The sequence below is a fragment of the Argentina silus genome (genome assembly GCF_951799395.1).
Source record: "Argentina silus genome assembly, chromosome: 18".
In the NCBI taxonomy this organism is placed as follows: domain Eukaryota; kingdom Metazoa; phylum Chordata; class Actinopteri; order Argentiniformes; family Argentinidae; genus Argentina; species Argentina silus.
Genome location: NC_139672.1, coordinates 6,965,328 through 6,992,827, shown reverse-complemented (window position 1 = coordinate 6,992,827; position 27,500 = coordinate 6,965,328). Strand labels below are relative to the sequence as shown.

Below are 27,500 nucleotides of genomic sequence, written 5' to 3'. Positions count from 1 at the left end.
ATCTCCCACACCTAACATCAAAATAAAGAGGGGCAAATACAGCAAAGGTACACGCACACACACACACACACACACACACACACACGTGTGTCCGTTCTACTCATTCTAATTCTGTGGTCTTTCCTGTTTGTCAGGTAACACATTGTACCTGTGGCAGTTTCTGATGGAGTTACTCCAGGACAGGCAGTCCTGTCCCCGCTACATCAAATGGACCAATTACCACGCTGGAATCTTTAAGCTCGTCGACTCCAAGGCTGTGGCCAGACTCTGGGGCACACACAAGAATAAACCAGACATGAACTATGAGACCATGGGCCGAGCACTCAGGTATGCGATGATTACATCAATGTTACATAGTAATATCACTTTAATGACATAATTGTTTCATAATACGAACACAACAACCCTTAAGTTATGCCTATTCCCTAGGGCCTATGTACTAGATTTGTGTAAAACTGACGCTCTGTCCTGTCAGGTACTACTACCAGCGAGGGATCCTGAACAAGGTGGAGGGCCAGAGGCTGGTCTACCAGTTCACCTCGCTACCCAAAAACATAACCTACATCACTGACGATGAGGATGATGAAAATGATGATAATGATAACAAAGAAGAAGAAGAAGAAGAGGAGGAGGAAGAAGTTGATGATGGTGTCTGTGATGACTCCGAGGATAGTCCGTCGTCCAGTGACCAGTCCGAGGACGATTCCATTGAGCCCTCTATCTCTCCTCCTCGCCCCTCCTCAAGACCAGTCCACCGGGCCGGCAGAAAGGCAGCACGGGCCCCAGTAGCACAGCGACACAGACCCAAGCCTCGAGCCCCAGCCCCTGCCCCGGCCCCAGCCCAGCGCAATACCGTCCTCCGGCCAGCGGGGGGCAGTCTGATCCAGCAGCAGCACCTGCCCATCGTGTCTGCAGAGATGCTGCGGACCCTGCAGAACCTCCAGAGAGTCCAGTCTCTACAGCCGGGGCGCCACGCGTCTGTGTTTCAAACCGCCCAGCTACTGGGGAGTCTGTGTGAGAGACAGGCTGCTGATGATACCATGTTTGGCCATCTTGGAGGGAAAGAGAGTAATACCAGTGGTTACCAACAGGAGTTGCTAGTGCTACAGCCCCTGACCAGCCCAGATATTCCTGCGCAGACAGAGGAGAGCCCAGACACAGGACTGCCCACCACTCAGACAGTGACTCTACAGCTAGCGCCCTTCACCAGCCCCAGCCAAATGGAATGGTTAGAGAGTAATACCAGTCCCTGCATTTAGACAGAGGAGACCACAGATCCAGGACTATCAACCGAGTAGGATGAAGTTGCCATGGGGCACTGATCTAAGGTCAGTTTCTAAGTTTATCCCTTCAATGGATTTGAGGAGGTAAACTGATCCTAGATCCATCCCCAGGGCAACTTCTATCTAGGGGGGGGGGATTACCGGCAGTCACGGCAACCTGAGCAGACAACACCATACACAGATACACAGACGATCCTGTTGCCAGCAACCAAAACGCACTGTGACAATAACATTTCGAATTGGCATTCTAACTTGAATGTAACAGTTTTGGAACTCGTGGTGCCCTCATAGCAACCATACAAACAAATTTAACAGAGTTTTCAGAGCTTACAGGTTAAGCCTTACCCTACCAAAGACTAAAGACCAAAGTCATGCACTGGAATCTACAGCCACTCTGCAGAGACTTACTGTCCTGTCTCTGCTTGCACTTCAGCTCCCCTGTATGGGAGCTAATACTTTGATCAATACACTGTTCAATCTTTCTCTTTCTTTTTTTTTTTTTTCTCTCTCTCTCACTCTCTCTCCTTCTCTCTCATTGCTTTGCACTAATATGAACTCTTCATGTACCGTCTCTGTCCTCACAACTACATTCCAAAGTGCCTCAAATTCTCAGTCCATTCTTTTCCAGTTTTCACCAAAGAGTGAGCCTAATCGGCTACCTGCGGGCGACAGCTTATTTGTCCTTACTGCTCTTTTTTTGAAGAATGTCTACGTCATATGATGATATCCTACACAAAAACACACACCAGGAGAACACGCACAGGTTCTACTTGACATGTCCAGGGAATACATTCCATAGAGGTTGTTATGAACGTTAAGCTAGTGCTCATGTCATGAAGAAAATAATAAGTTGGAAGAAGGGATCACTGTCAGTTTTAGAACAGTACTGTGTGTCGAAGCTATAACAGTGATTTGGTTCCGAAGCTAAATCGCTGAATTTCGAAACAACTCTTCTCAGTTTTACCGGGAGGATGACAATCAACAATGAGAAATGAATTGATGAAAAGTTTAAGTGTCTCTGCCTGACAATCCTGTAAGTTTGCCTTTCTTGTACATCTGCATCAAATACTGTTCACGCATTATATGCTTTCATGTACCGTATATGTCTTTATATATTTATGTATATATTATATACTGTATGTATATGTTTGTGAACACGTGCAACTTTGTGCTTCTCTGCCAGTTGTCTCTCAGGTTTCTTGTCTTTTTATTGCTGCACATGTTGTATACTGTATACTCCCACCTTCAACTGTCTATGCAAGGAGTAGGATTCAGTAACCCGGCCTCGACACTGAACTATGGCCAGTTAAGACTTTGGCCAGGCAACTTTCAACCACAACCCTATGTAAAACTGCAAGCCTTACCCTCTCCAAATAAAAGCATATTTCTTAAATGAGGATACAATTTTATTATGCCTCCTGCTTTAGCGGCAAGGCTCTGATGTGTTTTGCTATCAGGGTATTGTGTGGGGAACTGAAATTAAATGTCATAGCTTCATGCCGTAATGTGATTACTATTTACCAAATGCAATTTATTATAGTTGGATATCCCTGCTGATGTTTTCATGCAATTTATACAATAGGTTGATGAAAGAAGATTGATGAAACTTATATTCTTGAAATAAAGTATTCATTTTGACAATTCTGAGTCAAGTGTTTTATCTTTGATATACTTTGATATATATATATATATACACAGTATAGTTACCAAGAAAGATACTGGACAGAGATGTTTTAGGGTTATTTGACACAACTTTTCAGAAACGTTACTCCTCCAGGACGGTTGGTGGCGGTACCGCGATGACCCTGTGTTGCTCCTCGGGAGGTGCTGCTGCTGTTGACAGGCCCTGCATACACGCTACGCTAGCATTACATGTCGCTTTCTGCTTTCCCATCTGGAACTTTCTAGCCAGTTAGCTACTGCTCACCCACCCACCCACTGACAACACAACACAACACACAAGACCTATGGCTACCGAACGGCAAGTTAAACCAGATACTACAAAGTGACATTTTCCGTCTATTTGCTCATTCATTTGTTCTCGTTCAGCAGGCTAATTGTAGTTTTGTTTTCTCTTTTTAGCAATTACCCCGATAGCTTCATAGACGAGGACCCACAGAAAGCTCTGGAGGTAAACATAAGCTAGCTAGCCGGTGGTCAACTAGCTCGATATTTAGCCATTTATCTGGCAAATAACTACAATATCTCACCTAATACACTGTGAGTAAAAGCTGTCTAGCTAGTAACGTCGGCTAGATGTCTAGCAACTACAAGCTAGCTGCTGTCAGCTATGCTAGATAGCGGTAGCTAGTTAACGAGCAAGCTAGCCTGGCTTAGCTCAGCTGTAGCTACCAATGTACTGGACATGGTTACTGTCACAGCTAGCAAAGCACTCCTGGCCCTGGGACTCACTCTGACGGACTAATTTAAATGATTAGAGTCTAATACTAACTAAGCTGTTAAGTATTGAAGTGTTTTGAACTCACACAAAGTTATGCAAGGTAGACAATTTTGTTGGGACATCACCGAACCAAAAACTATAACTCATTTGACGTCCTATGTCAAGCATCTATTGTCTCACTACTGAATTTTGTGTGATCCTAATGTAAGAGACTCCTGTTGTTCTACAGGAGCTGAACAAAGCCTTGGAGGGAGACTCTGACAATGCAGAATGGTTCTGTCAACGAGCCTACGCCCACATACTTCTTAAAAACTACAGCCGTAAGTTAACCCCCAACCTAAGTCCTCCTAACCCTAGCCCGTAAACATTGAATTTCTAATGGCATCTGACTGGAGAAGATTCTGTGCTGTGGTATCTCTCTCCTCGAACATCATCTTGGAACTGTTGCTCTTTCAAACCTCAGAAGTTTTAATTTGACAGTATGTTCTGTTTCTCCTTGTTTTGTCTAAAGTGACTTCCTTTTTCCGCAGGTGCCGCCGATGATGCCAAAAAAGCCCAGCTGCTCAATCCCAGCCTTCCTCTTGCCTTCATGCGAACAGGGTGTGTGTGTGTGTGTGTGTGTGTGTGTGTGTGTGTGTGTGTGTGTGTGTGTGTGTGTGTGTGTGTGTGTGTGTGTGTGAGTGAGTGTGAGAGAGAGGGACTAATCGCTCTTGACAGATGTCATTTGTGCTGAATCTTTTCATTGTTCTATTTAATTAGAGCTCTGAACTCACTGTCTCACTCTCTCCCTGCAGAATAGCAGAGTACCACCTGAACCACTACGAGTCGTCACACGCAGCCTTCACTCAGGGACAAAGCCTGGATGGTGAGACCAACTGAAAGGGTCTGTCGATGGGTTGGGCACAGGCGCCTGGTTCCCTTTCAGCCCCTAAGTCCCAACTATTTTGCCTAACTCCTTCTCTTATCCCTAGCCCTAACCCCTTCCTGTAGCCTCTTGGTTTAGTATCGGGCTAGTTCACTGTGAGCCTTGAGTCTGTTGGTGTTCTCCTCTACGTCCAGCACTTCGCTAATCCAGAATTGTTCAGAGAGCACTCACCTGATCCAAGTCATTTAGATGCTGATTTGAAGGAAATAATGAAAAGCAGTGGAGACTGCAGCTCCTGTGGGTCAGAGTTTAAAGTCAGAGTTTTTATCGATGGAAGAATCAGGTTTTCACAAAACGACTAGTTGTTGTGGACCGCTAAATAGTCATGTTGTCAGATATGCAGTACCAGTCAAAGGTTTGGACACACCTTCTCATTCAATGGTTTTTCTTTTCTTTTTATTATTTTCTACATTGTAGATTAATATAGAAGACATCAAAACTATGAAGGAACACGTATGGAATTATGTAGTAAACAAAAAAGTTGTTAAACAAACCAGAATATGTTTTATATTTTAGATTCTTCACAGTAGCCACCTTTTGCTTTGATGACAGCTTTGCACTCTCTTGGCGCAAGGTGTGTCCAAACTTTTGACTGGTTACTGTATGACTTCAAAGTAGGGAGGGAAGACGTAAGGCCAGTGTTTTCAACATTGCTCTCTCTCTCTCTCTCTCTCTCTCTCTCTCTCTCTCTCTCTCTCTCTCTCCTCTCCAGGTTCAGACGGCGCTTTGAAGACGTGGCTCCAACGCTGTGAGGAGATGATGGAGAGTAAGTGAGGAAATGTCTTCCTGATCGTTCACCTCAACTCCTACTGAAACCCTTTGCCTTGTCTGCAACTCCCACTCCCTCAACCCCAACACGCTGTGAAGTAGCTCAACTCTTAATTACAGAAACTCTGGTGTGTGTGCGTGCTTGTGTGTGTGCGTGCGTTCATTCAGCGTGTGTGCATGCATGCGTCTGCACACTCTCAGAGGGTTTAAACTGAGCTGTTTGGTCACATTAAAGATTCATGCTCTGTCTGGGTGGTGTCTGAGTAGGGGCTTTCTCAGGCCTGCATCATATCCAGTAAACATACACTCACCGAACACTTTATTAGGAACAGCTGTACACCTTCTCATGGTGGAGGTGGTGTAATGATGTGGGGAATGTTTTCTTGGCACACTTTGGGCCCGTTAATACCAATCAATCGTCGCTTGAATGCCACAGCCTATTTGAGTGTTGTTGCTGACCATGTGCATCCCTTCATGGCCACAATTGACCCATCTTCTAATGGCTACTTCCAGCATGATAATGCACCATGTCCCAAAGCAAAAGTCGTCTCAAACTGTCATGAACATGACAATGAGTTCAGTGTTCTTCAGTGGCTTTCCCAGTCACCGGATCTGAATCCAATAGAACACCTTTGGGATGTGGTAGAACGGGAGATTCACAGCTTGAAAGCGCACCTGAAAAATCTGCATGAATTGCGTGATGCAATCATGTCATCATGGACCAGAATCTTAAAGGAATGTTTCCAACATCTTGTGAAATCAATGCCATGAACAACTGAGGCTGTTTTGAGAGCAAAGGGAGGCCCTACCCAGTAATTAGCATAGTGTTCCTAATAAAGTGTTCGGTGAGTGTAGTTTCATACACACACACATACACCCAAACATCCATCCATCCATGGCAATTAAGGCTACTCTTGTTGAAAGTCCCCCACCCCCGCCCAATACACTCACACACACACACACACATTCAAAACATAATCCACGCGCCAGCTAACTGGCCTGCACCACTTGCACATGTACTAAAAATATCCATACTCGGGCTCACACGCACACACCTCGGCGGTCTGCGTCTCCTTGCGGCCCAGCGTCTCCTCCGTGTGTTTAGTGACAGTGTTTACCGCTTACACACTCGCAGGCTGTTTACCCCCCGCTTCTGCCTGACACCCCCGCTCACATCAAAACACACGCACACGTTCTCCACCAGCCCCCCACCCCTTTGCCTTTCCCATTTCAAACACGACCTCATTTAGATAACATTAAAACTCCTTCTCATCCCAGCTCTTCGCATCTCTCTGTCTCCCCCTCCCTCCCCCCCCTCCCTCTCTCTCTAATGAATACAGTGAATAATGTATGAAAGCTAGCTGGTAAATGGTGATCAGGCCTGTTATGGCTCAGTGGGGTTTTAATGGGCGTGGATGGACTAGTAAACAAACTGGCTAGGAGTCTCCGCAGAGAGGTGTGTGTGTGTGTTGTGAGAGAGGGAGAGAAATGGTAAACAAACTGGCTGAGAGAGAGACCGAGACAGATAGAGAGACAGAGAAAGAGAGAGAGACTGGTCCCTCGTGTATTTACAGCGAGAGTGAGATGTGCCTTACAATTCTGTTTCCTCTCCTGTCCCAGAGCAAAGGCAGGACGGCAGCGGCGCGAACACGGTGAGTGTTCTCTCCACTCTCCACATGGGGGCACTGTTGCTCTCAGCATCTGTAGATAACATCAGGATACTCTGTGCCTGTGAACTGTTCCGTAATCCTCCGTAAGCCCTTTGTTTCCCTCTCTTATCTGTTTGTTTTTCCCCTTCCTTTCATATATGTCTCTCTCTCTCTCGGGGGGTGACTGAATGTGACAGCAGACACCGGCGCCACACATCAAGTGAGTACGAACACACATCAGAAGCACTCTGTTCTTGGTACCAAGTACTTTCCTGTGTGTGTGTATGTGTGAGATCTTAGTTAGTATGGGCTGTTTTGCAAGAGAGGTGAGCGGGGTTACATCAGTACCAAAGGGGTGTGTGTGTGTGTGTGTGTGTGTGTGTGTGTGTGTGTGTGTGTGTGTGTGTGTGTGTGTGTGTGTGTGTGTGTGTGTGTGTGTGTGTGTGTGTGTGTGTGTGTGTGTGTGTGTGTGTGTGTGTGTGTGTGTGTGTGTGTGTGTGTCTCTCTCTCTGTCCAGGCACGACTGGTACCAGACAGAGTCCCAGGTCATCGTTACCGTCATGGTGAAGAACGCTCCGAAGGAGGGAGTCGTCGTCAGCTTTGCGGAGAAAGAGGTACACGCAGAGCTCAGTGTCAGCAGGGAGGATTTTAGGGGGAAAAAAACAATAGCAGTTTTTGCTGAGCGGGGAGTCCCGTTTCCAACGCAATGAATGAGCCGTCAGCTTTCAGAAGAGACTGATATTTATTCCCCACTGCTGGTATGAATGAGGTTGCCGATAGAGGGGAGGGATGTGTTGTGTTTGTAACAGTGGAGGGTGAGATTACAGTATGGCCTGGGGCCTGTTCCTCTGGCAGGATCATGATGGAGATGTCCCCCCCCCCCCCCCCCTCTCTCTCTCTCTCTCTCTCATTTTCTCTCACTCACACACACACACACACTCACACACACACACTCATCTTATCCATTGTCTTTCCTCTCTCTAGTTGTCTGCTGCAATACGGCTGGCGTCGGGCGAGGACTTCAGTCTGCACTTTCACCTCCTGCACCCCATCTCCCCTCAGCACAGCGCCTTCAAGGTCCTCTCCACCAAGGTAACAGCCAATCACAGTCCCCCTCTACCGGGGTAGAGCAGCCAATCTCTTTAACAGCCTCCCCCTTAGCCAATCACAGTCCTTACAGTAAACACATCCCCCCCCCATCGTTGCTCTGTGGCGTGTACGTCCGAGCCCTACGTGAGGAGGGTCGTGTGCAGACGGGACGGTCAGAGTGCGGTTCTAATTCCGGAGGTCGTCCTTTTAGCTTTAGTTTGAGCCCCGGAACGTTCTGTGTGGCACGTCGTCGGGTCATCGTAACGCAAAACCAGGAAACCAGGCTCGACCTGCTTTCCTCTCGGGGGAAAAAAAAGTAAAAACGCTCCTGGTTTTGACTACTAAGTTAAAAAATAATAATAATAATAATAATAATAATAAAGAGAGGGGGTTCCCAGCTTCGATGGTTATGAATGGAATAGGTTTTGAAGGCTCATCTGTGACGGAGCTGACCGCGCCAGGCCTTCAGGCGGTGCCGTCTCCCAACACTAGAGGAATCAGCCACCAGAGGGTCCAGACTCCAGACCCGGTTTTTTATGGGTCTGTTTTATGTGGTGTCAGGGGAGGCATTGTGTAGTTAAACCCACTGTTTATTGGGAGGATGTAGAGACATGTTTATGTTTATATTTATGTTTATGAAGGTAACAGTACGTTAGAGACTAGGAGGAGGAAGCTCCTCTCCATCTCTTTATACACACACACACACACACACACACACACACACACACTTATTATAGCTCTGCCCTGTGAGAGTTAGCAAGTGCTGTTGCAGGTCATTATGGGCCTTAATGAGTAGGTGTAGACTAATAAGTGTGTATAGACTCTGTGTTTAGACTAATGAGTGTATTGTTGTGTAGACGCTCGAGTGTGTGAGTTCAGAGCCGGGAGATTTCTAAAAGGGTTTGCATGTTTTAAGGTTTGGGTGAGAAGCGATAGAGAAAGAGAGCTAACGTGTGTGTGTGTGTGTGTGTGTGTGTGGGTGTGTGTGGGTGTGGGTGTGGGTGTGGGTGTGGGTGTGTGTGTGTGTGGAGGGGGATAGGAGCAGTCTGTTTTAGGGGCTCAGGGCATGAGATGGTGCTCAGTCAGCTAATGAGACACGGAGACACTGCACACTTCCCTCACAGCACTAGGGAACGAGAGGAAGCAGGGGCGTAGGAAAATGTCGGCCTGCTACCTTACCTCAAATATTTTCACCTCAGAAAAGGAGGAAGGGTGTGTGTGTGTGTGTGTGTGCGAGGGAGTGCGTGCGTGGCTGAGAGAAAACCATTGAAATAGTTAGGATGAGATGTGTGAAGGGAGAGGGTTAATGTCTGATTAACATTAAGGTGACTGCAGTTCATTGGCTAACTGATGAAACAAAGGCATCTTGATCATAGATTGATTTGATTGATTTTATATATATATATATATATATATATATATATATATATATATATATATATATATGAGAGAGAGAGAAAACATCAGTATATTTATTTGTGGAACTTTGTTTTGCAACATAATAAATACATACATTAGAAATGCTACCAAACATGTTGTTGCTGAGATGAGTTAGAAGGCCAGGAAGACAGACTGTTTCTGTTCAGGGTTTTAAAGCTTAAAACTAGTTGTCCTGCCAGCCAGTGGCAAAAACCTCTAGTTTCCACCTCAGAGAGGGAGATGCCCCCTCCACACACACACACACACACACACACACACACACACACATACACACAGCATTCACACGCACTCTTTTTGCCATGGCAACAGTAGACCCTGCATACCAGAAGTGCACGTGTGTTGAAGCTTAAACAAAGGCCCAGTCTTAAAGAGAAGGGGGAGACTGCTTTAGTCTCTCTCTCTCTCTCTCTCTCTCTCTCTTTCTCCCTCTCCCCCTCTCTCTCTCCCCCTCTCTCCCTCTCCCTCTCCCTCTCTCCCCCCGCACGCCTCTCCCTCCCTACACAAACACATACACACTCTCACTCACAGAAGGGCACAGTCTTAAGGGGAGAGGGGGATGCAGAAAAGAGGAGAGGGGGGGTAGAGAGTAGAGTTCAGACCCCCCTCCTCTCCCACAAAGCCCTGTCTGTTCCCTGGTCCACTGGGCTCCATGGGTACGCATGGCCCTCCTCACTCACTCACTCACTCACACACACACACACACACACACACACACACACACACACACACACACACACACACACACACACGTACGGAAGACGGGCACATTCCTTTCCGCTATGTTCTAATTTTGAGCACGGAACAGGTGAAGTGTGTGTGTGTGTGTTACTTGATGCTTGTCTGACTTCTTTTTAGCAGAGCTGTATGCACTATGAGGGGGACTTGTCATTCCCTAACAATCTACTTATTAAACAGCTCCGCTGCGCACGCACACACACACGCACGCACGCACGCACACACACACACACACACACACACACACACACACACACACAAAATAAACTTTTAACACTCTTGTGCCACCATCCTCACAGACTTGTGGTGTAGGCCTAGTTGTCGTGTGTGTGTGTGTGTGTGTGCGTGCGTGTCCTCCCTCACACACTCTCCTCAGTGCTGCCCTGTGTGACGACCTCCTGTCCTCCCCAGCCATGACAGACAGCCTGTCCTCCGGGTTCACCACGACAACAGGGAGCCAATTACACACCAGTGTGTTTGATCAGAACAGACGGGGGTAAACAGACACACACACACACACACACCCACACACACACACACACACACACTCGCGCTAATTCCAAACTCATCTTCTGTTGCAGAATAGATAAGTCAAGTCCCCCCCCCTAATTTCCAAGCCTGTCAGCGTCTTAAGTGTGTTTTATATTTTTTATTTTATGTGTCTTGTCTGTTCCGTTGATTTAGAAAAGCATGGTGATCTAAAGCAGGAGACTAGCAGCATTAAGGAGGGCAGAGGGGACGGGGGGGGGAAGAGCACGTGGTATTAGAAACACAGGGCTCAACCTCCCCTGTGACAGGCAGGGGGTTGTGTGTGTGTGTGTGTGTGTGTGTGTGTGTGTGTGAGAGAGAGGGCGAGAGTGTGAGAGAGATGGCCCCTGGGGGTCCTGTGGGTGGTGGCCCTGTATGTGGCTGGGCTGTCACATCCCTTTAAGATGCAACGCCTCGCCTGTCACACACACACTCACGTACACACAGACACACACACGGCGCCTCGCCTGCCACATCCCTTTAAAGCGCGGAGACACAGATGTGGCAGCAGATTAATGTTGTATGGCCCTGGAGCGCACACACACACACACACACACTCTCACACACGCACACACACACACTCTCACACACGCACACACACTCTCTCTCACACACACCCACACACACACACACACACCCACAGACGGGCACAGGGCCTGCACCAGTTATCACCACACGTACACATTCTCAGCACAGCGGCGAAACACAGATCCACCACTGCAGAGACCAGGGGCCTCACTTACAATGCACAGGCATGCTCTGAAACCACCCATCACTCTCTGCAGCACCAGCACACTATCGCTTTATAGGATGAGAAGGCCAGAAATACTGATATAATGTCTCATCCCTCCCTCTCTCTCTCTCTCTCTCTCTCTCTCTCTCTCTCTTTTCTCACTCTTTCTCTCTCTCTCCCTCCCTCCCTCCCTCTCTCTCTCTCTCTGCGACTGACACGCTCATGAATGAAACATCTCATCGCCCCGCCGAGCAGAAATGTTCTTTAATTGCACCGACATGCAAGCCCTGTCTTACACACACACACACGCACACACACACACACACACACCCTCTCTGCGCGTACACACCCACGCATTGACGGGTGGTAGAGAACTCTGCAGTTTGCGTGTCCCACTGGCATGGGCCTTGTCACTGCAGCTCAGTGTTATTGTGTGTGTGTGTGCGCGCGTGCGTGTGTGTGTCCTCTCCCTCCATCCAGCCTTTCTTCTTCCTCCTCCTCCTCCTCTTCCTCTTTGTGTTCGTTCTCCCATATTTTCTCCTGGTGTAATGATCTGCCCCAGATGCTGCTGTTGGGATATACTGATAGCACACACACACACACACACACACACACACACACACACACACACAGACAGCGCCCCTCTGGCTGACAGACATCTCGTTAGTGCTATGTGTCTGTCAGGTTTGGGATTGAGTGGTGCCCCCGCATATCGCTGTGAACGCGCGCACACACACACACACACACACACACACTCTGAGCTGACGCTGCGTCTGAAGGCATGGATCTTTGCCTGTAGTTGTGATTTCATGTTGTGTGTGTGTTGTGTGTAGCGTATTTGATCTCCCTCTGATACGATTGTCGTGTTGTTGTTTGAATTGTTCTGTTTGTTTGTTGGCGCTGTACAACACCAATGACAAAGTCCCTGTTACCTGGCGCTGCATCAAAGAACAGCCTTCAATTTCAATGTCTCCCTGTTCTCTCTCTCTCTCTCTCTCTCTCTCTCGCTCTCAGGTGGAGATAAAGATGAAGAAGACAGAAGCCATCAGGTGGGAGAAGCTAGAGGGAGAGGGACAGGAACCCACCGTCAAACACTTCACCCCTAGTCAGTACCGCTCTCTCTCTCTTTCTCTCTCTCACTCACACACACACACACACACACACACACACACCTAGATACAGATATACATATACAGATGTAGGGTTTTTTCAGGGCTATGGGGCAATTATCATCTCTTCAAGCAAGCATCCAGGAGGCTATAAATATGCAAGGGGGGGGTGTGTAATAATCTGTGCGTGTCGTTTACAGACCAGTACCCGTCGTCGTCCACCAACAGCCGTAACTGGGACAAGGTGGTGGGCGACATCAAGGAGGAGGAGAAGAAGGAGAATCTGGAGGGAGACGCGGCACTCAACAAACTCTTCCAGCAGATCTACTCGGACGGCTCTGACGAGGTCAAACGGGCCATGAACAAGTCCTTCGTAAGCGTCTCCACTGGAACACATGATGATGATGATGATGATGACGGTTCAGTTGCAATAAGCAGAAATGTTGAATTCAAAACTTTAGAAATACATTTCCAGTGTTTTTTGACAACGTTTTTTTTTTTTTTTTTACCCCCCCTCCCCCGCCCACAGATGGAGTCAGGTGGTACGGTGCTGAGTACCAACTGGACAGACGTGGGGAAGAGAATGGTGGAGATGAGCCCACCTGAGGACGTCGAGTTTAAAAAGTACTGAAGGACATATGGAACTGTTCTCTCTCTCTCTGTTCATCTCTCTCCTGCCCTACACTCCCCCCCTCCCCCCCCCCCTCTTTCTGCCTCAAATGGATTCAAATCATTCCCCAAGCCCCTCCTCCTCTCCTTCTCCTTCCCCAGAACACCTCTCAATATGGGTTTCTCAGCCCCAGTCCAGGGAACAACTATTTACCCTAACCCCAAATCACTTTCTCAAACCACTCTCCCAAACACTCCATGAAGGGAGCCACTGTCGTAAAGCATAACGTTAATAATAAACATAAACAGAAGGAGTCATCTGATTGGTCCGTTTTTTAGGGGTTTGCCTCTCCATCGTGTCAAAGGGATTGATTGGTTCAAGTGGAACTCTGGACAGAAGGTTGAGAAACCTTGGCTATTGGATTTGGTTCCCCCACCCCCCCCCCCCTCCTCCTCCTCCTCCTCCTCCTTTCCAGTCTTCCCTCCTTCCCTTTCTTTCTGGTTTCTCAGCCATCGCCTGATCCGTGTCTCTTCAGAGGGGGCTATATTTCTTTTTTTCCCCATTCGACCTCTTGTATAAAAAAAAGAAATGGAAATAATTAAAAAATATCTGAAAAGTTTTACAAAATATTATTAAAAAACCCTACATTTGGGCACATGTATTTTTTTGTGGACGCTCAATAAGAAGAAGTCTAGAATGTCAATCTCTTTTCCACAACAGCAATATACAGTCACCTTGACAGTCTGGAACTTGTGTGACATGTTTTAACATCGGGGGGGGGGGTTAATACAGTTTCCTCTGTGTGATTCAAGCTTCAATGTAAATAAATGATTTTTTGGGATCACAATTCTCCCCCTTGTCTGTGTTGCTAGAGAAACGTTTGAAATCTGGTCAGAGCGAGCGTCGTCTGAGCTTCAAAAGGCAGTGTGCATCACGCACACATTTCTGACGGTATCATCCCTCAGTATCATCCCTCAGTATCATCCCTCTATCAGCCTAGAATGCGACAGTGGTTGAGACGCTCAAGGTACAAATTGCCCCTAACCACAGATTAGCTGTCAGATCAGATTACTCCACCCCCGATCCTAGCCTTGATCATTCATGAACAACCTCTCTAACCCCTGGCCTCTTTCAGTGGTTTGGGGGGCACATTGCTTCCGTTGCTGATTTGGAAATTGGCGGTAGTTAACGGAAGTTCAGTGTAAGATGAAGTGAAGTCCCCTTCGGCACACATGGCCTGTATGTATCAGAGAGGGACAGAGAATCCACTGAGGGCATGGTTAGGAACAGCAGCAAAGGAAAGAGATGGGGCCGACCAACTTGGCTATCCGAGGAGGAGAAGCTCTCCTGATCCACACACCCACTCACCTTCTCTGCAGTAAGTAGCTGATACACACACACACACACACACTCAACTTCTCTGCAGTGAGTGGCTGATACACACACACACACACACACTCAACTTCTCTGCAGTGAGTAGCTGATACACACTCCACTTCTCTGCAGTGAGTGGGCGTTAAGAAGCAGGAGAGCATTAATATGGATCTGCCTGCTAACCACATCATCAGCCCTCTCACACTGGGTTAAGTGTTAAATTCATCGCACATCGTTTCATCTCTCGTGACGATCAAACGCCAGTTTGTGGCTTCGGATAGAACCCTAACTGTATCACACACACACTCTCTCTCTCTCTCTCTCTCTCTCTCTCTCTCTCTCTCTCTCACATACACGCACACATACACCGCCCCCTCCCCTTCCCCCGCCCGAAGCTGCTCCCTGACATCAAAAGGAGCTAAGCGCTTTGCATCGTGGGTAAGATCTCCAAGTGTGACGGCTGCAGAGTCTTTAGTCTCATTAAAGTTCTAGAACTGGAACTCACTGACATTAAATCCTTCTAGAAACTCACTGCCCTCAAAGTTCTCTCATCCTCTGGATCAGCCACTAGATTTGACATGTTCGGAAACTCGTAACGTGTTTGCGTGTGTGCATACGTGTGTGTACTCCATTGCATTCAGTTTTGTATTGGCCACTGTTATGCAGACGTGTGGTTATGTATATCGTTACCACGCAATAAGAGTAGGGAAAAGGATTTGTTTTTAAAACTTTACTTAAAAAAAGGTTTATTCATTGAAATTGCACTTTGAAATTGTTTCTTTAATGCTGATAAGAAAAATACAGTCAGTTTTAGGGAGCTTGCAAGACAAAGCACAGAGTACATTTTATTAGTACTTTTGGGCGTCACAGTTAGACTCAGGAAGGAAAGTGTTAAAACTGTCTGGACAGAAACATTTGCCACTAGCATGATGAAAACATACAGACACACACAGGAGACGGTGTGGGCCAACTATCACTCCTCACTCCTCGGATTACTTCTTATTTCACACATTTATTTACATCAAAAAGCAGGAAGATGAAAAGAAAAGGTATTAGCTCTTTAAATACAAGTTTACACAAAATCACTACCCGCCCTAGAAGAAATAGGAGACTATCACTGCTTATATATAGAATCTGGACTTCAATGTTAGTTTGGCTAGAGTTTGTTTTTAGGGGATAAAACAGACAGGTTGGTAACAAAACAGGGTATGTGGTGTCCATATTGGATTCTGTACAGAGAAAGTTAGTACAATATACACCTCAGCACAACCCAAACATTTCTAGAGCTATCTATAAAGCATAGAGGTTAGTGTGCCCCTTTGTGACTACAAGTCTGCTATCTAACACTTGTGTTATTGTCATATTTATGTCTTTGTGTGATATTACCTCACCACTATGGTTCAGGAGTATTGTATGTGTAATATACAAACTGTATGTGTATAGTATTGTATATTACTGTTACATACTGTTATTGTAATATGTTTTTTTTAATGTAAATGTTGAATACGGAATATCATTGACTACCCCATTTTATCTTTTGGCTTCTACCTTCAAATCCTTGCAGATCTTATCAAGTCAAGACTGGGCATCTCTCTCTCTCTCTCTCCTTATCCGTATCTCCTCCCCTCTCTCTCTCTCTCTCTCTCTCTCTCTCTCTCTCTCCCCCTCTCTCTCTCTCTCTCTCTCTCTTTCCCTCCCTCTTCTCTCTCTCCTCCTTCTTCTTCATGGACTGTACCACTCTGGGAGTGGTGGGGGGTGTTTTACAGTATTCCCAGAATGCGTCCCACCCACCAGCGGCAGGGCATGATGACTCTGCAGGCCACCCTGCACCCGCGGTAGTGGTACGGCCAGGGATGGTACCCGCCCAGGGGCTCACAGATCCTCTGGCACTGGGTGTGGCTCCGTCTGCACTCCGTACAACATACGCCCTGGTGGTCCAACATGGGGTCAAAGGTCATGGTGCTCTCATCACCCTCTAGACCACGCTGGGGGGGGGAAGACAAATTGGTAATTTGTTGGTGTTCGCAAACGTTTTACTGCAGGTGTTAGTCATGAAATGTACTGCTTTAACGAAGAACAAGGGTTTTTCATGTTATACTAATGAAATGTGAATGTCCCGTCTGTTTCTCTCTCATCTGGGCAAAAAGAGACTAATGGGAAGGGATTAGGCCGGGAGACTGGGGGCTCTCATATGTGAAGGGGGTGTGGGGGGGGGGGGGTGTGTGTGAGCGAGAGGGGGGCTGTGAGTGGCACTATTCACACAGCCTCAATGGCTCAATGGGGCTTTAGAAGAGGTCTGTCAGCCCAGACAGACACACACACAAACACATGCACACACTCAGCACACACACACACACAGATTTGGGACGACAGGCATGGCCTTTGGCAGTGACCCCAACATCTGCTCCCTCTCACACAGCTGTGAAAAAGGAATATTCTCCTCAGGAGAGGCTGAGATCTGAGTGAACAGTTGTGGAAAAACTCTCGTGGGCATATCGTACTATGTAAATGAGGGATGTGTGTGTGTGTGTGTGTGTGTGTGTGTGTGTGTGTGTGTGTGTGTGTGTGTGTGTGTGTGTGTGTGACTCACGTGATAGGGGTTCTCAGGGTTGAATTCTGCCTCCACATCCACTTCCTCCTCAGCCCCGGGTGCCTGGCGACGCTGGCGAAGGACCGCCCTCTTCTTCCTCTGCCCACCTGCAGACAGCGAGGGATTAACACTCTCTCTCTCTCTCTCTCTCTCTCTCTCTCTCTCTCTCTCTCTCTCTCTCTCTCTCTCTGATTACTTGCTGTGTTTGTGCTAAGCTAACCTCTTTTCACAGGTGATATGGGTATTCTGAGGTGGAGACCCCAAAAAACGACCCAACATGATTGGATCTTCCTCAAAACACAGAGGACGAAATTCTACTGAGCCTGAGAAAGTTCCTCCCTCATCCCCCACGCTGTTGCATTTCATTTTTGTCCTAGAGTTGTTTACAGAAGCCAGTTAGTTCATTAGAAGTTAGCAATGTAGTCCAACAGTCTAAAAAAAAAAAAATAACTCGTTTGAAGTTTTGAATTTCAAAACGGGACGTGCTCGCTTGTGATGTCTGATTGGTGCTACACGACCTGTCAATCAGTTGGTTGTTGAACATCAACAGCCCTCCCATTTCTGACTGCTTGGGAACCAGTAAACAAGCTATGTTTGACAGACTCCAGACAGAGTGAGGAGTGTGCGGAGCGCTCTGAGCCTGCCGTCGAGAGACTAGTGCCAGGCTGGAGCACCTCGGCTTCACATCAGTAGACTATGTGATCTTGACACATCTCCATTCCTACATCGACTCTATATAAAGAGCTGTGCGACCGTGTGGATGACAGGTGTGCAGTCTGATTGGGTACCGTTGGGGTAGGTGGGGCGGAGCCAGAAGATTGGCAGCTCTCCACACAAATCCCTGATCTTGTTGCTGAGGAAGGCGGAGTCAGAGAGAGGCGTGTCTGCCGCAACCCAGATCAGAGAGTCCTCCTCAAACTTGGCTGGCATCACCTCATCCTCCTTCAGAGAGAAAGGGGGGAGAGAGAAAGAGAGAGAGAAGGGGGGGGGGAAAGAGACAGAGAGACAGAGAGACATAGTTACAAATAGCTTACTTGACAGACATGTGCATGGCCTCAAGGATAAGACAGACAATTAACTAAAACATGATGACGTGCAGGGGTGTACCCCTTTAACTCACTCTTCCTATATGTGACTACACAGACGTGGGAGTAGGACAGATGTACAGACAGATAGATGGAGAGCCTGTCAGATTGAGATTATATTCATGTAGAAATGGGGCACTCCTTTGACCCTGTGGTTTTCCCTCCCGCCATCTCTCCGATCTATTTTTAACTCTGAGTGAGTTTTAATGCAATTTTGTTCATGTAACCAATAACAAAGTATAATCACATGGAAGGGGAAAGCCCTGGGGCCTCAAGCATAGAGATCCTGCTCTGTCATACTCTGTCCCAGCTGCTACTCAAACGTCAGGGTTCATTAAAATCTGGAGGCCTGAAAAATAAAGATGCCCTAATTTTTTTTTAAATGTTTTATTTAAAACATAAAACAAACCGACTGCTGTGATTTCCAGACACGCGTGCACACACATGCATGCATACACACACACACACACACACACACACACACACACAGCCCGCAGGTGAGATGGAAATTCTGAGGGGCCGCTGCCCTGGGGGTCTGCCGTGTTTTCCCAGACGTTATGAACACTAGACAGACTGACGTTAGGGGAATGTTATCCTCTAACCTAACAGAAACGCTTTTTATTTTTCATTTTAAATGATTTGCTTGAGGGACAAATAACAGCGAGGGTCCTCCACAGCAGGACTGATAAGAGTTTATCTGACCCCTTCCATGTGTGTGTGTGTGTGTGTGTGTGTGTGTGCGTATGTATGTGTGTGTGCGTGTGTGTGCTTATCTGACCCATATTCCCCATCACTAAATTACAGCAGATGACCAGCCTGCAGCTACTATTATAACCACATCTCCCTATCTGAGCCAAACATACACACACACACACACACACACACACACACACACACACACACACACACACACACACACACACACACACCCTATCTCTAGTGGAATAAGTGGAATAAACGATCATTTATGAGGCGGAGAGGCAGTGAGGGTTTCCCTGCGTGATGTTTAAATTGTGTGTGTGTGTGTGTGTGTGTGTGTGTGTGTGTGTGTGATGCTTACGCAGGTCATATGCAGTGAAAACTGTTTTAAATAATCAGACAGTTTTGATTTAGCACTGTGACAAGCTGCGTGTGTGCGCATGTATGTATATGTGTCTGTGTGTGTGTGTATGTGTATGTGCGTGTAAGTGTGAGTGCACGGGCATGTGAGTGTGTACGTGTGCTCATGTGTCAGGTGAGAGTGTATCACTGGTCTCATTTGGGGATAGTTTTTGGCAGCAGGGCAGTGCCATGGAGCCTATTCACACACAGCCATTCCCTCTGGCGGCTGAAAAACATATTCACATACAAACACAAACACACGGTCATGCCAGCTACAGTCTACCAATCTTTGAATCTGTCTGTTAATCGTTTAAATAACCCAAGTCAGTCAATCATTCAACACCGAAACAGATACATTCACCACGTCTGACAATAGCTGTGTGCCTGATGTTTATAAGTGCAATATATCTGTATAGCCGTTATGCATGACATACCATTGAACCATATTGTAGTTAGAGAATGTTCAAAATGGATCTGAGAAATATCATCTGAGCCCTACCAGGTCAAACAGAAGTGAGTCTTTGTTGATGGTATCCACGTCGGGTAGGCGGGCTTTAACCTGGGTCTTAATGTAGCACTTCTCTCCACCTGCAAAACGGATACCTGTGATACCCTTAAGGGAGAGAGAGGCAGAGAGATCGAGAAAGGGAGGGGGCACGGGAGAGGAGAGGAGAGGAGAGGAGGGGAGGGGAGAGGAGAGGAGAGGAGAGGAGAGGAGAGGAGAGGAGAGGAGAGGAGGGGAGAGGAGAGGAGAGGAGAGGAGAGGAGAGGAGAGGAGAGGAGGGGAGGGGAGGGGAGGGGAGGGGAGGGGAGAGGAGAGGAGAGGAGAGGAGAGGAGAGGAGAGGAGAGGAGAGGAGAGGAGAGGAGAGGAGATTGTTGTTATTTTTTATTTCTTTTATTTCAGCTTTATTTATCCAGGGAGACACACTGAGACCGAGGTCTCTTTTGCAGGTGTGGCCTTTTTACAATACAAATATGATTACAAATCAACACCTTAAACATGCAACACAATCAAATACAAAATACATACATTCATTAATCAAAACAAGAGCATGCCTCTCTGAGCTGGTCCCTAACCAAGGACTTAAAACAACTGTATTGGACCAAGTGCTCCAACCTCAGTCTACACTGAAGATTATTCCATACCTGAGGAGCACAGTAGCTTAAAGCATTTTTTTCCCCAATTCTGTGGACACTTGTGAGACATTAAAAAGTAGCAAGCTCTGAGAGCATGTCTGATCACCACAACAGTAGGTTGCCATAAAAGCAATGATGTGAGGTAAAATGGGAGTTTTAAAAGAACTGCTTTATATACAAATAAAATCCAATGAAAAGCCTTTGTCAAAGTCAAAGAATCCCATACAAGTGGGGAGGAGAGGGGAGGAAGGCAGGGGAGGAGGGGAGAAGAGAAGAGAAGAGAAGAGAAGAGAAGAGGAGAGGAGAGGAGAGGAGAGAAGAGAAGAGAAGAGAAGAGAAGAGAAGAGAAGAGAAGAGAAGAGGAGAGAAGAGAAGAGAAGAGAAGAGAAGAGAAGAGAAGAGAAGAGAAGAGAAGAGAAGAGGAGAGGAGAGGAGAGGAGAGGAGAGGAGGAAGAAAAGGAAGAAAAGGGAAAAGTTATGTTAAAACATTGGTGGTGTCCCTCCCAAGACTTAGGTCTATGACTACGGAGAGTCACAAAGTAAAACAGCTCTTCTAAGTCATTAACCTTGAATGGGTGAGCACTTACAACAACAGTGATGGTGAAATGCGCTGTCAAAGTTATTACTTTGGAGACTTGCTTTGGAGACAGTCCTCAATGCATTGTTATATAATTGTTTTTATTCTATTATTCATATCTGTCGTGTCGTTGTCATGGTTTGTCTTGTCAAACTTACGATCTGAAAGTCGTGAACCTCCACCGCCTCGTCAGTTCCACTCCCCGTGCGGAACCTCTCCACGTTGTTCACTGCGTCAATCTCCATAGACCCCTCCTCCACCTTCCCATTGATACTCATGCTGTAGTGGACATTGTAGACCTGTCACACACACACGTACGCACACGCACACAGACAAACACACACACACACACACACACACACACAGTCAACGTGTTTACAGACCTACACGTAGTATTGGTGGCAGAAACTGAGGTCATCATTCATGCAGGTATCCATAAAACCCATTGAGAAATTCTCAGCAAAATGACAGAGTGCTCCAGATTCAGCAGGTCTTCGCTAAATGTATTATCAGCACCAAGTTCTGCTCAAAGTAAGTTTTTTTTTGTCTTCGAAAACGATTCTTCTTCTCAGTGCGCACACCTCTCGCCCCCGGGGCATCAACCGGACCCCACGGACCCCCGCCCTCGGTCCCCGGGCTTCTCAATCACACACACAAGGCTTCCATTCACTTCCACTAGTCTACAGATCAGACAGACAGTGGAAGTAGACCTTACTGTAGCAGTTCACTTTACAACTTTGTCAACAAATCTAAATAAAGGCCCTAAAAATGGTCGAATACTGTTCTATATAGCTATAGTGTGCTGGCCTTGAGACTGTATAACCAGAGACAGTAAAGTGAACACTCTTACATGCTTGTCGTTGTTGTTCCAGAAGTAGAACGCTCCAATGGCCCCGAACAGTAGCAGAATCGCTCCCGCGATCAGCACGGCGATCCCGGCCTTCAGCAAGCGTCCGGTGGCGGCCGGTTTAACGGCCACGGCGGTGTACGCCTAGTTATCCACAAATAAAAACATAGATACGGGGCAGATTAAATGAGATGGTCTATGACTTGCTAAAATTAGTTGACCTAGTGTAGCCTATACGTGCAGCTGTCACATAAGACATTTAGTTTGAGGAAATCAGAGTCATAGTCTATAAGATCATAGTATGGCACTATTGTCATACATGAATAACTCAGGCAGTCAATTAACAATTTATAGACTCCCTCCCTCAAATTTAGCAGATGCGTGATCGTGGATTGTCCATGCACTCACGGTAGGCCTACCCTGAAAGCAGTCAGCAAATCTGACTTTCACGAAATTCACGAAATTCGTATCCTGTAGGCTACTTACCGGTGGCATAAACTGTTGCAGGTCCTCGGGCCCCGCTGAGGCGATAGGCACTTTCTCCGAGCTCCCGGCCATAGCTGCGAATGGGACTAAACGCCTGAACAGAGGAGTCTCTCTCTCTCCCTCTCTCTGTCTCTCTCTCTCTCTCTCTCTCTCTCTCTCTCGTTGGGATGGGGGGAACAAACCTGCTCATTCATGCGAGGCGTGTTATATTACCGGCCTGGGAAACGACCAGGTGGAAGGTATGCGCGCGCCACACCGGTTCTGTTTTCAAACTGTGATTCTGCTGGCCCCGCGCCCCGTCTCAAGACAGGGGTTCTGCGCGGAATGTGGAGGTCGATCTATTGATGTGTGTGCGATTGAGAAAGAACAGCCAGAACTGGCAAGCGTACACCATCTATTTTTCAGGCCCTCTGAGTATTCGCCCTAGGCTATCTTTCACATTAAAAAGTTAGATTGCTACTTATGTATTGGACTCCTGTGCATAATCAAAGGGAAAGTGTGTTTGATCTTAATCCACACTCCCTTGTAGAAAGGTGATGTATAACACGCATGCATGCGCAAACCCCGTGCTCGCGCATAGAGGAGGCCATCTCATATCACCCTACTAATCTTCTACAAGGGAGAGCATGACTGCGGCTGCGTCATAGCCCATACCTAAAGGTCCCTCTTTCTCTTTCTCTCTCTCCCTACCTCTCTCGTTCGAGGTTCAAACAGTGCCAGAGGTCAGAGTTGACTCTTGTGGAATGTGTCATCCTGCCTCGAGCTAACAGTATCTACAGCAACGATCACTCAGCCAGACCCTGGGAACCTACATTTCTCCATGGAGACGGGTCGTTTCCGGCTCTACAGGAATCATGTAACTTCCATTTATTTCGAAGCCATTTATTAGACTGAGGCTATCGTGTTCATAATACAGAGGATGTTAATTACGGTGTAAACAGTTGCCTATAAATGCTTCTGTACCCGGTGCGCTTTTACGCATGCATGGGAGAATGCATACATGTAGAATAGCGCATTTTAATGGAGAGGTGCGCCTAACTGATTCTGCGCATTCCTTTAGATTTAAGACTTAATACTGTTTTTACATTGATCATATTACATCAAGGGAGGGTGCTCTGAATTGACCTTAGATCAGCAACTATCTAAGGGCAGCTTTAAGCTAATAGACTACTGCGATGTCTCTTCTCTGAGTGTCAGCCATTCAGCTCAATGATGTTACAACAGCGACATCTCTCGGCTTCAAACGGCAGGATGAGAGGCTTTACTTCATTGTCATTCAGCCCAATAAATGCTATAAGAAACATTGATTACTGCACTTCCAACCCCCCCAAGAGTAGACCTAGGCTTTCTCTTGCAGTACAAAAGTTAGAAACAAGATGAAGGTTTCAAAACGGTATTTCAACGTTTATTTTCTTTCGAATATCGTGATAGAAAATCTTAATAATTACATTATTGCATTCAAATAAATTCATACACATGTTATCAACTTGATACATAGGGTCTCCGGCCTCAAACTGTATAGTTTCTGGGCCATTTAAATAGTAGGCATGCTTAAGGATCAATAATTACAATTCATATTTACATTTTTAACCATTACTATTATAAAAAATAAACTCTCTTTATGTACAAAACCTTGCATATAAGATACACAGTAAATGTCCAACGAAGTCTTAGTGATTGGATAGAGTCCAAATGTAGCTTGTACATTGAAACATTTAAAAATGCAAAATACACAAATATTAGGATATAAACTCATTTACATAACAACAAATAATCTCATATACATTTCTAGCAACATGTGATTCTCATTGTCATGATTTTGAAATTAAATTATAGGATAGCTGATTTTTGAACGCTCAGTTATTTTTCCCATTACACTTCATTGGTGGGACATCGTGTCGTGGTTGGAGCGTAGACGGGGATGTTGATATCGCTGATCTCCTGCACTCGTATGGGCCTGGGAGGAGAGACCAGGACATAGTCGAACTCTCTGTGCAGAACCTTCTCATACACACTCTGCAAGCCCGTTGTTTTGGGGAGGTGCGCCTGGTAGTAGTTGTCCCTCCGTAGGGAGTCCCGGGGCAGCGAGCCGGTCTTGGAGAGGCTGCTGAAGGAGGACATGTGGGTCGGGGCGGGAGAGAGGCCGGGGGAAGGGCCGGTGGCAGCCCGAACAGCTGAGGGACTCCAACAGCGGTCCGAGTGGCCCAGGATCTTACACTCACTGGTACACGCCCACAGCCCTGAGAGAGAGAGAGAGAGAGAGAGAGAGAGAGAGAGAGAGAGAGAGAGAGAGAGAGAGAGAGAGAGAGAGAGAGGACGGAGAAGCTATTAGTTATCTATAAGCCTAGCCTATTTCTATGATCTGCATGTGCGCACACACACAAACAAACGCAGACACCACTTATTTGATGTTTAGTTTAGGCAGTAATTTGTTTAGCTCTTACCACTTTGGCCACCCATGGGTGGAACTCCCTCTTTCTTTAGGCCGGTGTCGCCACTGACGTCACTGTCGCTATCGTTGAAATCGCTGTCGCCTTTCCCACTGTCCTTCCCACTGAACGCAGGGTCTCGTGCAGAGATGGTGGTGTACGAGTTGCCCTTCCAAATCGTGATCGGTCTCACTGCTTCTTTCCCGTTACCGTAACCGGGTAGGGTGGAGTAACCCTGCAGAGCGGAAAGAAAAACAAGTGATTAACAATAGTCCTATGCACAGAGAAAGTACTGCACATCTAGGTCTCTCTCTCTCTCTCTCTCTCTCTCTCACACACACACACACACACACACACACACACACACACACAAAACAGTATCTCACCTCATGTTTGGTTCCGCGGAGTTTGCTGTCTGTGTCATAAACACAGGGGACCTCGCTACCGTCCTCCGAAGCCGAGCACATCTCGCTTCCCCCAGGGTGAGTTGAGGTAAACCCCCCGGGCTGGCTGGAGTACGTGTGTGCGTCAAACCCTCCCACTCCACCGGTCCCGTGGAGGGGCAGCAGTGGGTTGTCGCCATGGTTTCTCCCTCTGTCAAGCGTGTCCTTCTCCCCGTACGAGTCGCTGTCCTCACCACTCTTGTCTCGTTTCCGCCGATTGCAGGTGGTCGCGATGAGGATGATGGCAAGCAGCAGGAGCGTGCAGCTCCCCGCGAGGACAACGATAATTACCACCGACAGGTCCCACTGCGCGAGTATGTCATCTGCGCTGCTTGTCCGGTACACGGTCCGGTCGCTTGGCGGGGCGCCCGCGATGATTAGGAAGTGGAGCGTGGCGGTGGAGGTAAGCGCTGGCCTCCCGTTGTCACTTACCGTGACGGTCACGCGCAGGGTCTCATCCACATCATGGCTGAGCGCATGGTTGAGGTAGACCTCTCCAGTGGCTTTGTTAACAGAGAACACCGACGGTTCCCCGGTGGCAAGTCTATAGGACAGTTCTGCGTTAACGCCCTCATCTGCATCTCGCGCCTCCACCCGGGTAATGACGTAGCCCGAGGGCGCGTCCCGGGGCAACAGAACCTCAGCGGACCCGTTGTTAAGCGCGGGCTGCGTGATGATAGGCGGGTTGTCATTCTGATCCACTATCCTCACATTAACGGTTGCGCTGCCGGTGAGGGGCGGGGAGCCACCGTCGCTGGCCGTGATGCGGAGCTCGAGCTGTTTCATTACCTCATAGTTAAAGCTCCTGAGCGCGTAAATTGAGCCACTCGCGGGGTCCAGAGACACGAACGTCGACACCGGCGAGCCCATAAAGTAGGAGTCTGCCAGCTTATAACTAACTTTCCCGTTATGCCCCAGATCCATGTCCCTTGCGACTACGGTAGTGATATAGGCTCCCGGTGCATTATTCTCTACTACCGCTACCTCATAGACAAGTTTACTGAACACCGGCGCATTGTCGTTTTCGTCGGTTAACCGGATGGTGTACTGGGTGATTGTTCTGAACGGCGGAGAACCTAAATCCTCTGCCACTACAGTTAAATTATACTCAGGAATCTTCTCCCGGTCTAACGGCATAGTGCTCACGATCATAAAGCTGTCCTCATACGCCTGCTGCAACCTAAAGTGGTCGTGACCGTAGAGCGTGCAGTGCACCTGTCCGTTCGCACCAGAGTCCCTGTCCGAGGTGCTGACCAGAGCAACAAAACTCTCTCGCGCTGCCGCCTCTGTGATGTATGCGATTCCTGCCGTGATGGACGTCATGGGGGTGATGGAGATCTCTGGTGCGTTGTCGTTAACGTCCTGCACCTGCACCACTATCTTACATATAGCTGGGCTCGGGTTCGGACCCAGATCAGTCGCCTGGACGTCGAACTCGTAGGTTTTCTTACTTTCGAAGTCGATGGGACTCTCGAGGGTGAGCCGTCCGGTTTTCCGGTCCACTCTGAAAAGTTGCCTTATCTCGGAGGGCACCTGGTGACCGAACCCGTACACCACCTCTCCGTTCAGCCCCTCATCCGGGTCCTCTGCGTTCAGGTCCAATAACAGAAACCCCACCGGCGCATCCTCGGGCAGGTCCACAGAGAAACTGCTCCGGTCGAACACCGGGCTGTTGTCGTTATAGTCTTTCACCTTGACATTTATGCGCGTGGTTCCCGTGCGGGACGGGTTGCCGCCATCCATAGCAACCAGTTCCAGCGCGTAAGAAGCCTGCATCTCGCGGTCCAGCTCCTTCATAAGCACGAGCTCCGCATATTTAACCCCGTCGGCTCTGCTGAGCACGTCGATGGAAAAGTGGCTGTTAACGGATATCTGGTAGCTCTGGATATAATTCAACCCCACGTCCTCATCCACGGCAAAGTCTAACGGGATCCTCGTGCCCACTGCTGTGTTCTCAGAGATCTCCAGACTCGACTCTTTCCGGGGGAACTCGGGGGAGTTGTCGTTTATGTCCTTGACCTCCACCTCGACGTGTATGAGTTTGAACTGCTCTTTGGAGAAGCTGACCACATCAAAGGCGATGAGGCAGTGAAGGGTGTGTTTGCAGATTCTCTCTCTGTCTATTCTCTCTCCTATAGTCAGCTGTCCGTCGCTCTCTCT

At 47.6% G+C, this 27,500-nt stretch overlaps 4 protein-coding genes across 6 annotated transcripts in view; 2 read left to right on the top strand and 2 right to left on the bottom strand.

The window, feature by feature from the left end:
• LOC310819079 (ETS-related transcription factor Elf-1-like) overlaps positions 1 to 2,909 on the top strand; it is an 8,748-nt gene extending 5,839 nt beyond the window's left edge. For both annotated transcript variants that reach the window (XM_083690293.1, XM_083690294.1), the window contains exons 6-8: positions 1 to 47; positions 135 to 327; positions 476 to 2,909. The exon at positions 1 to 47 is cut by the window's left edge and continues 28 nt beyond it. In XM_083690293.1, coding sequence (XP_083546419.1) covers positions 1 to 47; positions 135 to 327; positions 476 to 1,259 — 1,024 coding nt within the window. In that variant the 3' untranslated portion in view covers positions 1,260 to 2,909. The remainder of the gene's footprint in view (positions 48 to 134; positions 328 to 475) is intronic.
• Positions 2,910 to 3,149: 240 nt separating this feature from the next.
• sugt1 (SGT1 homolog, MIS12 kinetochore complex assembly cochaperone) lies at positions 3,150 to 14,040 on the top strand. 2 transcript variants are annotated; one of them, XM_083690304.1, is made up of 13 exons: positions 3,150 to 3,264; positions 3,366 to 3,414; positions 3,914 to 4,004; positions 4,215 to 4,284; positions 4,479 to 4,549; positions 5,322 to 5,375; positions 6,998 to 7,029; positions 7,224 to 7,246; positions 7,544 to 7,640; positions 8,011 to 8,118; positions 12,566 to 12,656; positions 12,861 to 13,033; positions 13,190 to 14,040. In XM_083690304.1, the coding sequence occupies exons 1-13, from the start codon at positions 3,251 to 3,253 to the stop codon at positions 13,289 to 13,291; spliced, it is 975 nt and encodes a 324-aa protein (XP_083546430.1). In that variant the 5' UTR covers positions 3,150 to 3,250; the 3' UTR covers positions 13,292 to 14,040. The 2 variants fall into 2 exon arrangements, with proteins under 2 accessions (XP_083546430.1, XP_083546431.1); XM_083690305.1 differs by having other exon boundaries at positions 3,151 to 3,264; positions 7,227 to 7,246.
• Positions 14,041 to 16,351: 2,311 nt separating this feature from the next.
• On the bottom strand, positions 16,352 to 22,648 carry LOC310819089 (leukocyte cell-derived chemotaxin 1-like). Its single transcript, XM_083690306.1, has 7 exons — positions 22,469 to 22,648; positions 21,986 to 22,126; positions 21,294 to 21,434; positions 19,920 to 20,033; positions 18,023 to 18,176; positions 17,235 to 17,341; positions 16,352 to 16,629 (listed from the first exon to the last, which is right to left on the bottom strand). The coding sequence occupies exons 1-7, from the start codon at positions 22,538 to 22,540 to the stop codon at positions 16,405 to 16,407; spliced, it is 954 nt and encodes a 317-aa protein (XP_083546432.1). The 5' UTR covers positions 22,541 to 22,648; the 3' UTR covers positions 16,352 to 16,404.
• A 1,692-nt stretch (positions 22,649 to 24,340) lies between these two features.
• The window catches only part of LOC310819076 (protocadherin-8-like), a gene marked incomplete at both ends in the record, with an annotated part of 3,388 nt that continues 228 nt past the window's right edge, over positions 24,341 to 27,500 (bottom strand). The window contains 3 exons of the mRNA XM_083690289.1: positions 24,341 to 24,708; positions 24,913 to 25,132; positions 25,284 to 27,500. The exon at positions 25,284 to 27,500 is cut by the window's right edge and continues 228 nt beyond it. Of these exons, the coding sequence (XP_083546415.1) occupies positions 24,341 to 24,708; positions 24,913 to 25,132; positions 25,284 to 27,500 (2,805 nt within the window). The remainder of the gene's footprint in view (positions 24,709 to 24,912; positions 25,133 to 25,283) is intronic.

Bases quoted from the DNA above. Each gene is read 5' to 3' on its own strand.
- sugt1 (XM_083690304.1), top strand. The intron at 4,005-4,214 runs GTAAGTTAACCC...CTTTTTCCGCAG, and splicing joins ACTTCTTAAAAACTACAGCC to GTGCCGCCGATGATGCCAAA. The intron at 7,641-8,010 runs GTACACGCAGAG...TCCTCTCTCTAG, and splicing joins TCAGCTTTGCGGAGAAAGAG to TTGTCTGCTGCAATACGGCT.
- LOC310819089 (XM_083690306.1), bottom strand. From the start codon at position 22,540: ATGGCCGGGAGCTCGGAGAAAGTGCCTATCGCCTCAGCGGGGCCCGAG. The intron at 20,034-21,293 runs GTAAGTTTGACA...CTCTCCCTTAAG, and splicing joins AGGTTCACGACTTTCAGATC to GGTATCACAGGTATCCGTTT. The intron at 16,630-17,234 runs GTGAGTCACACA...TCCCCCCCCCAG, and splicing joins ACCCTGAGAACCCCTATCAC to CGTGGTCTAGAGGGTGATGA.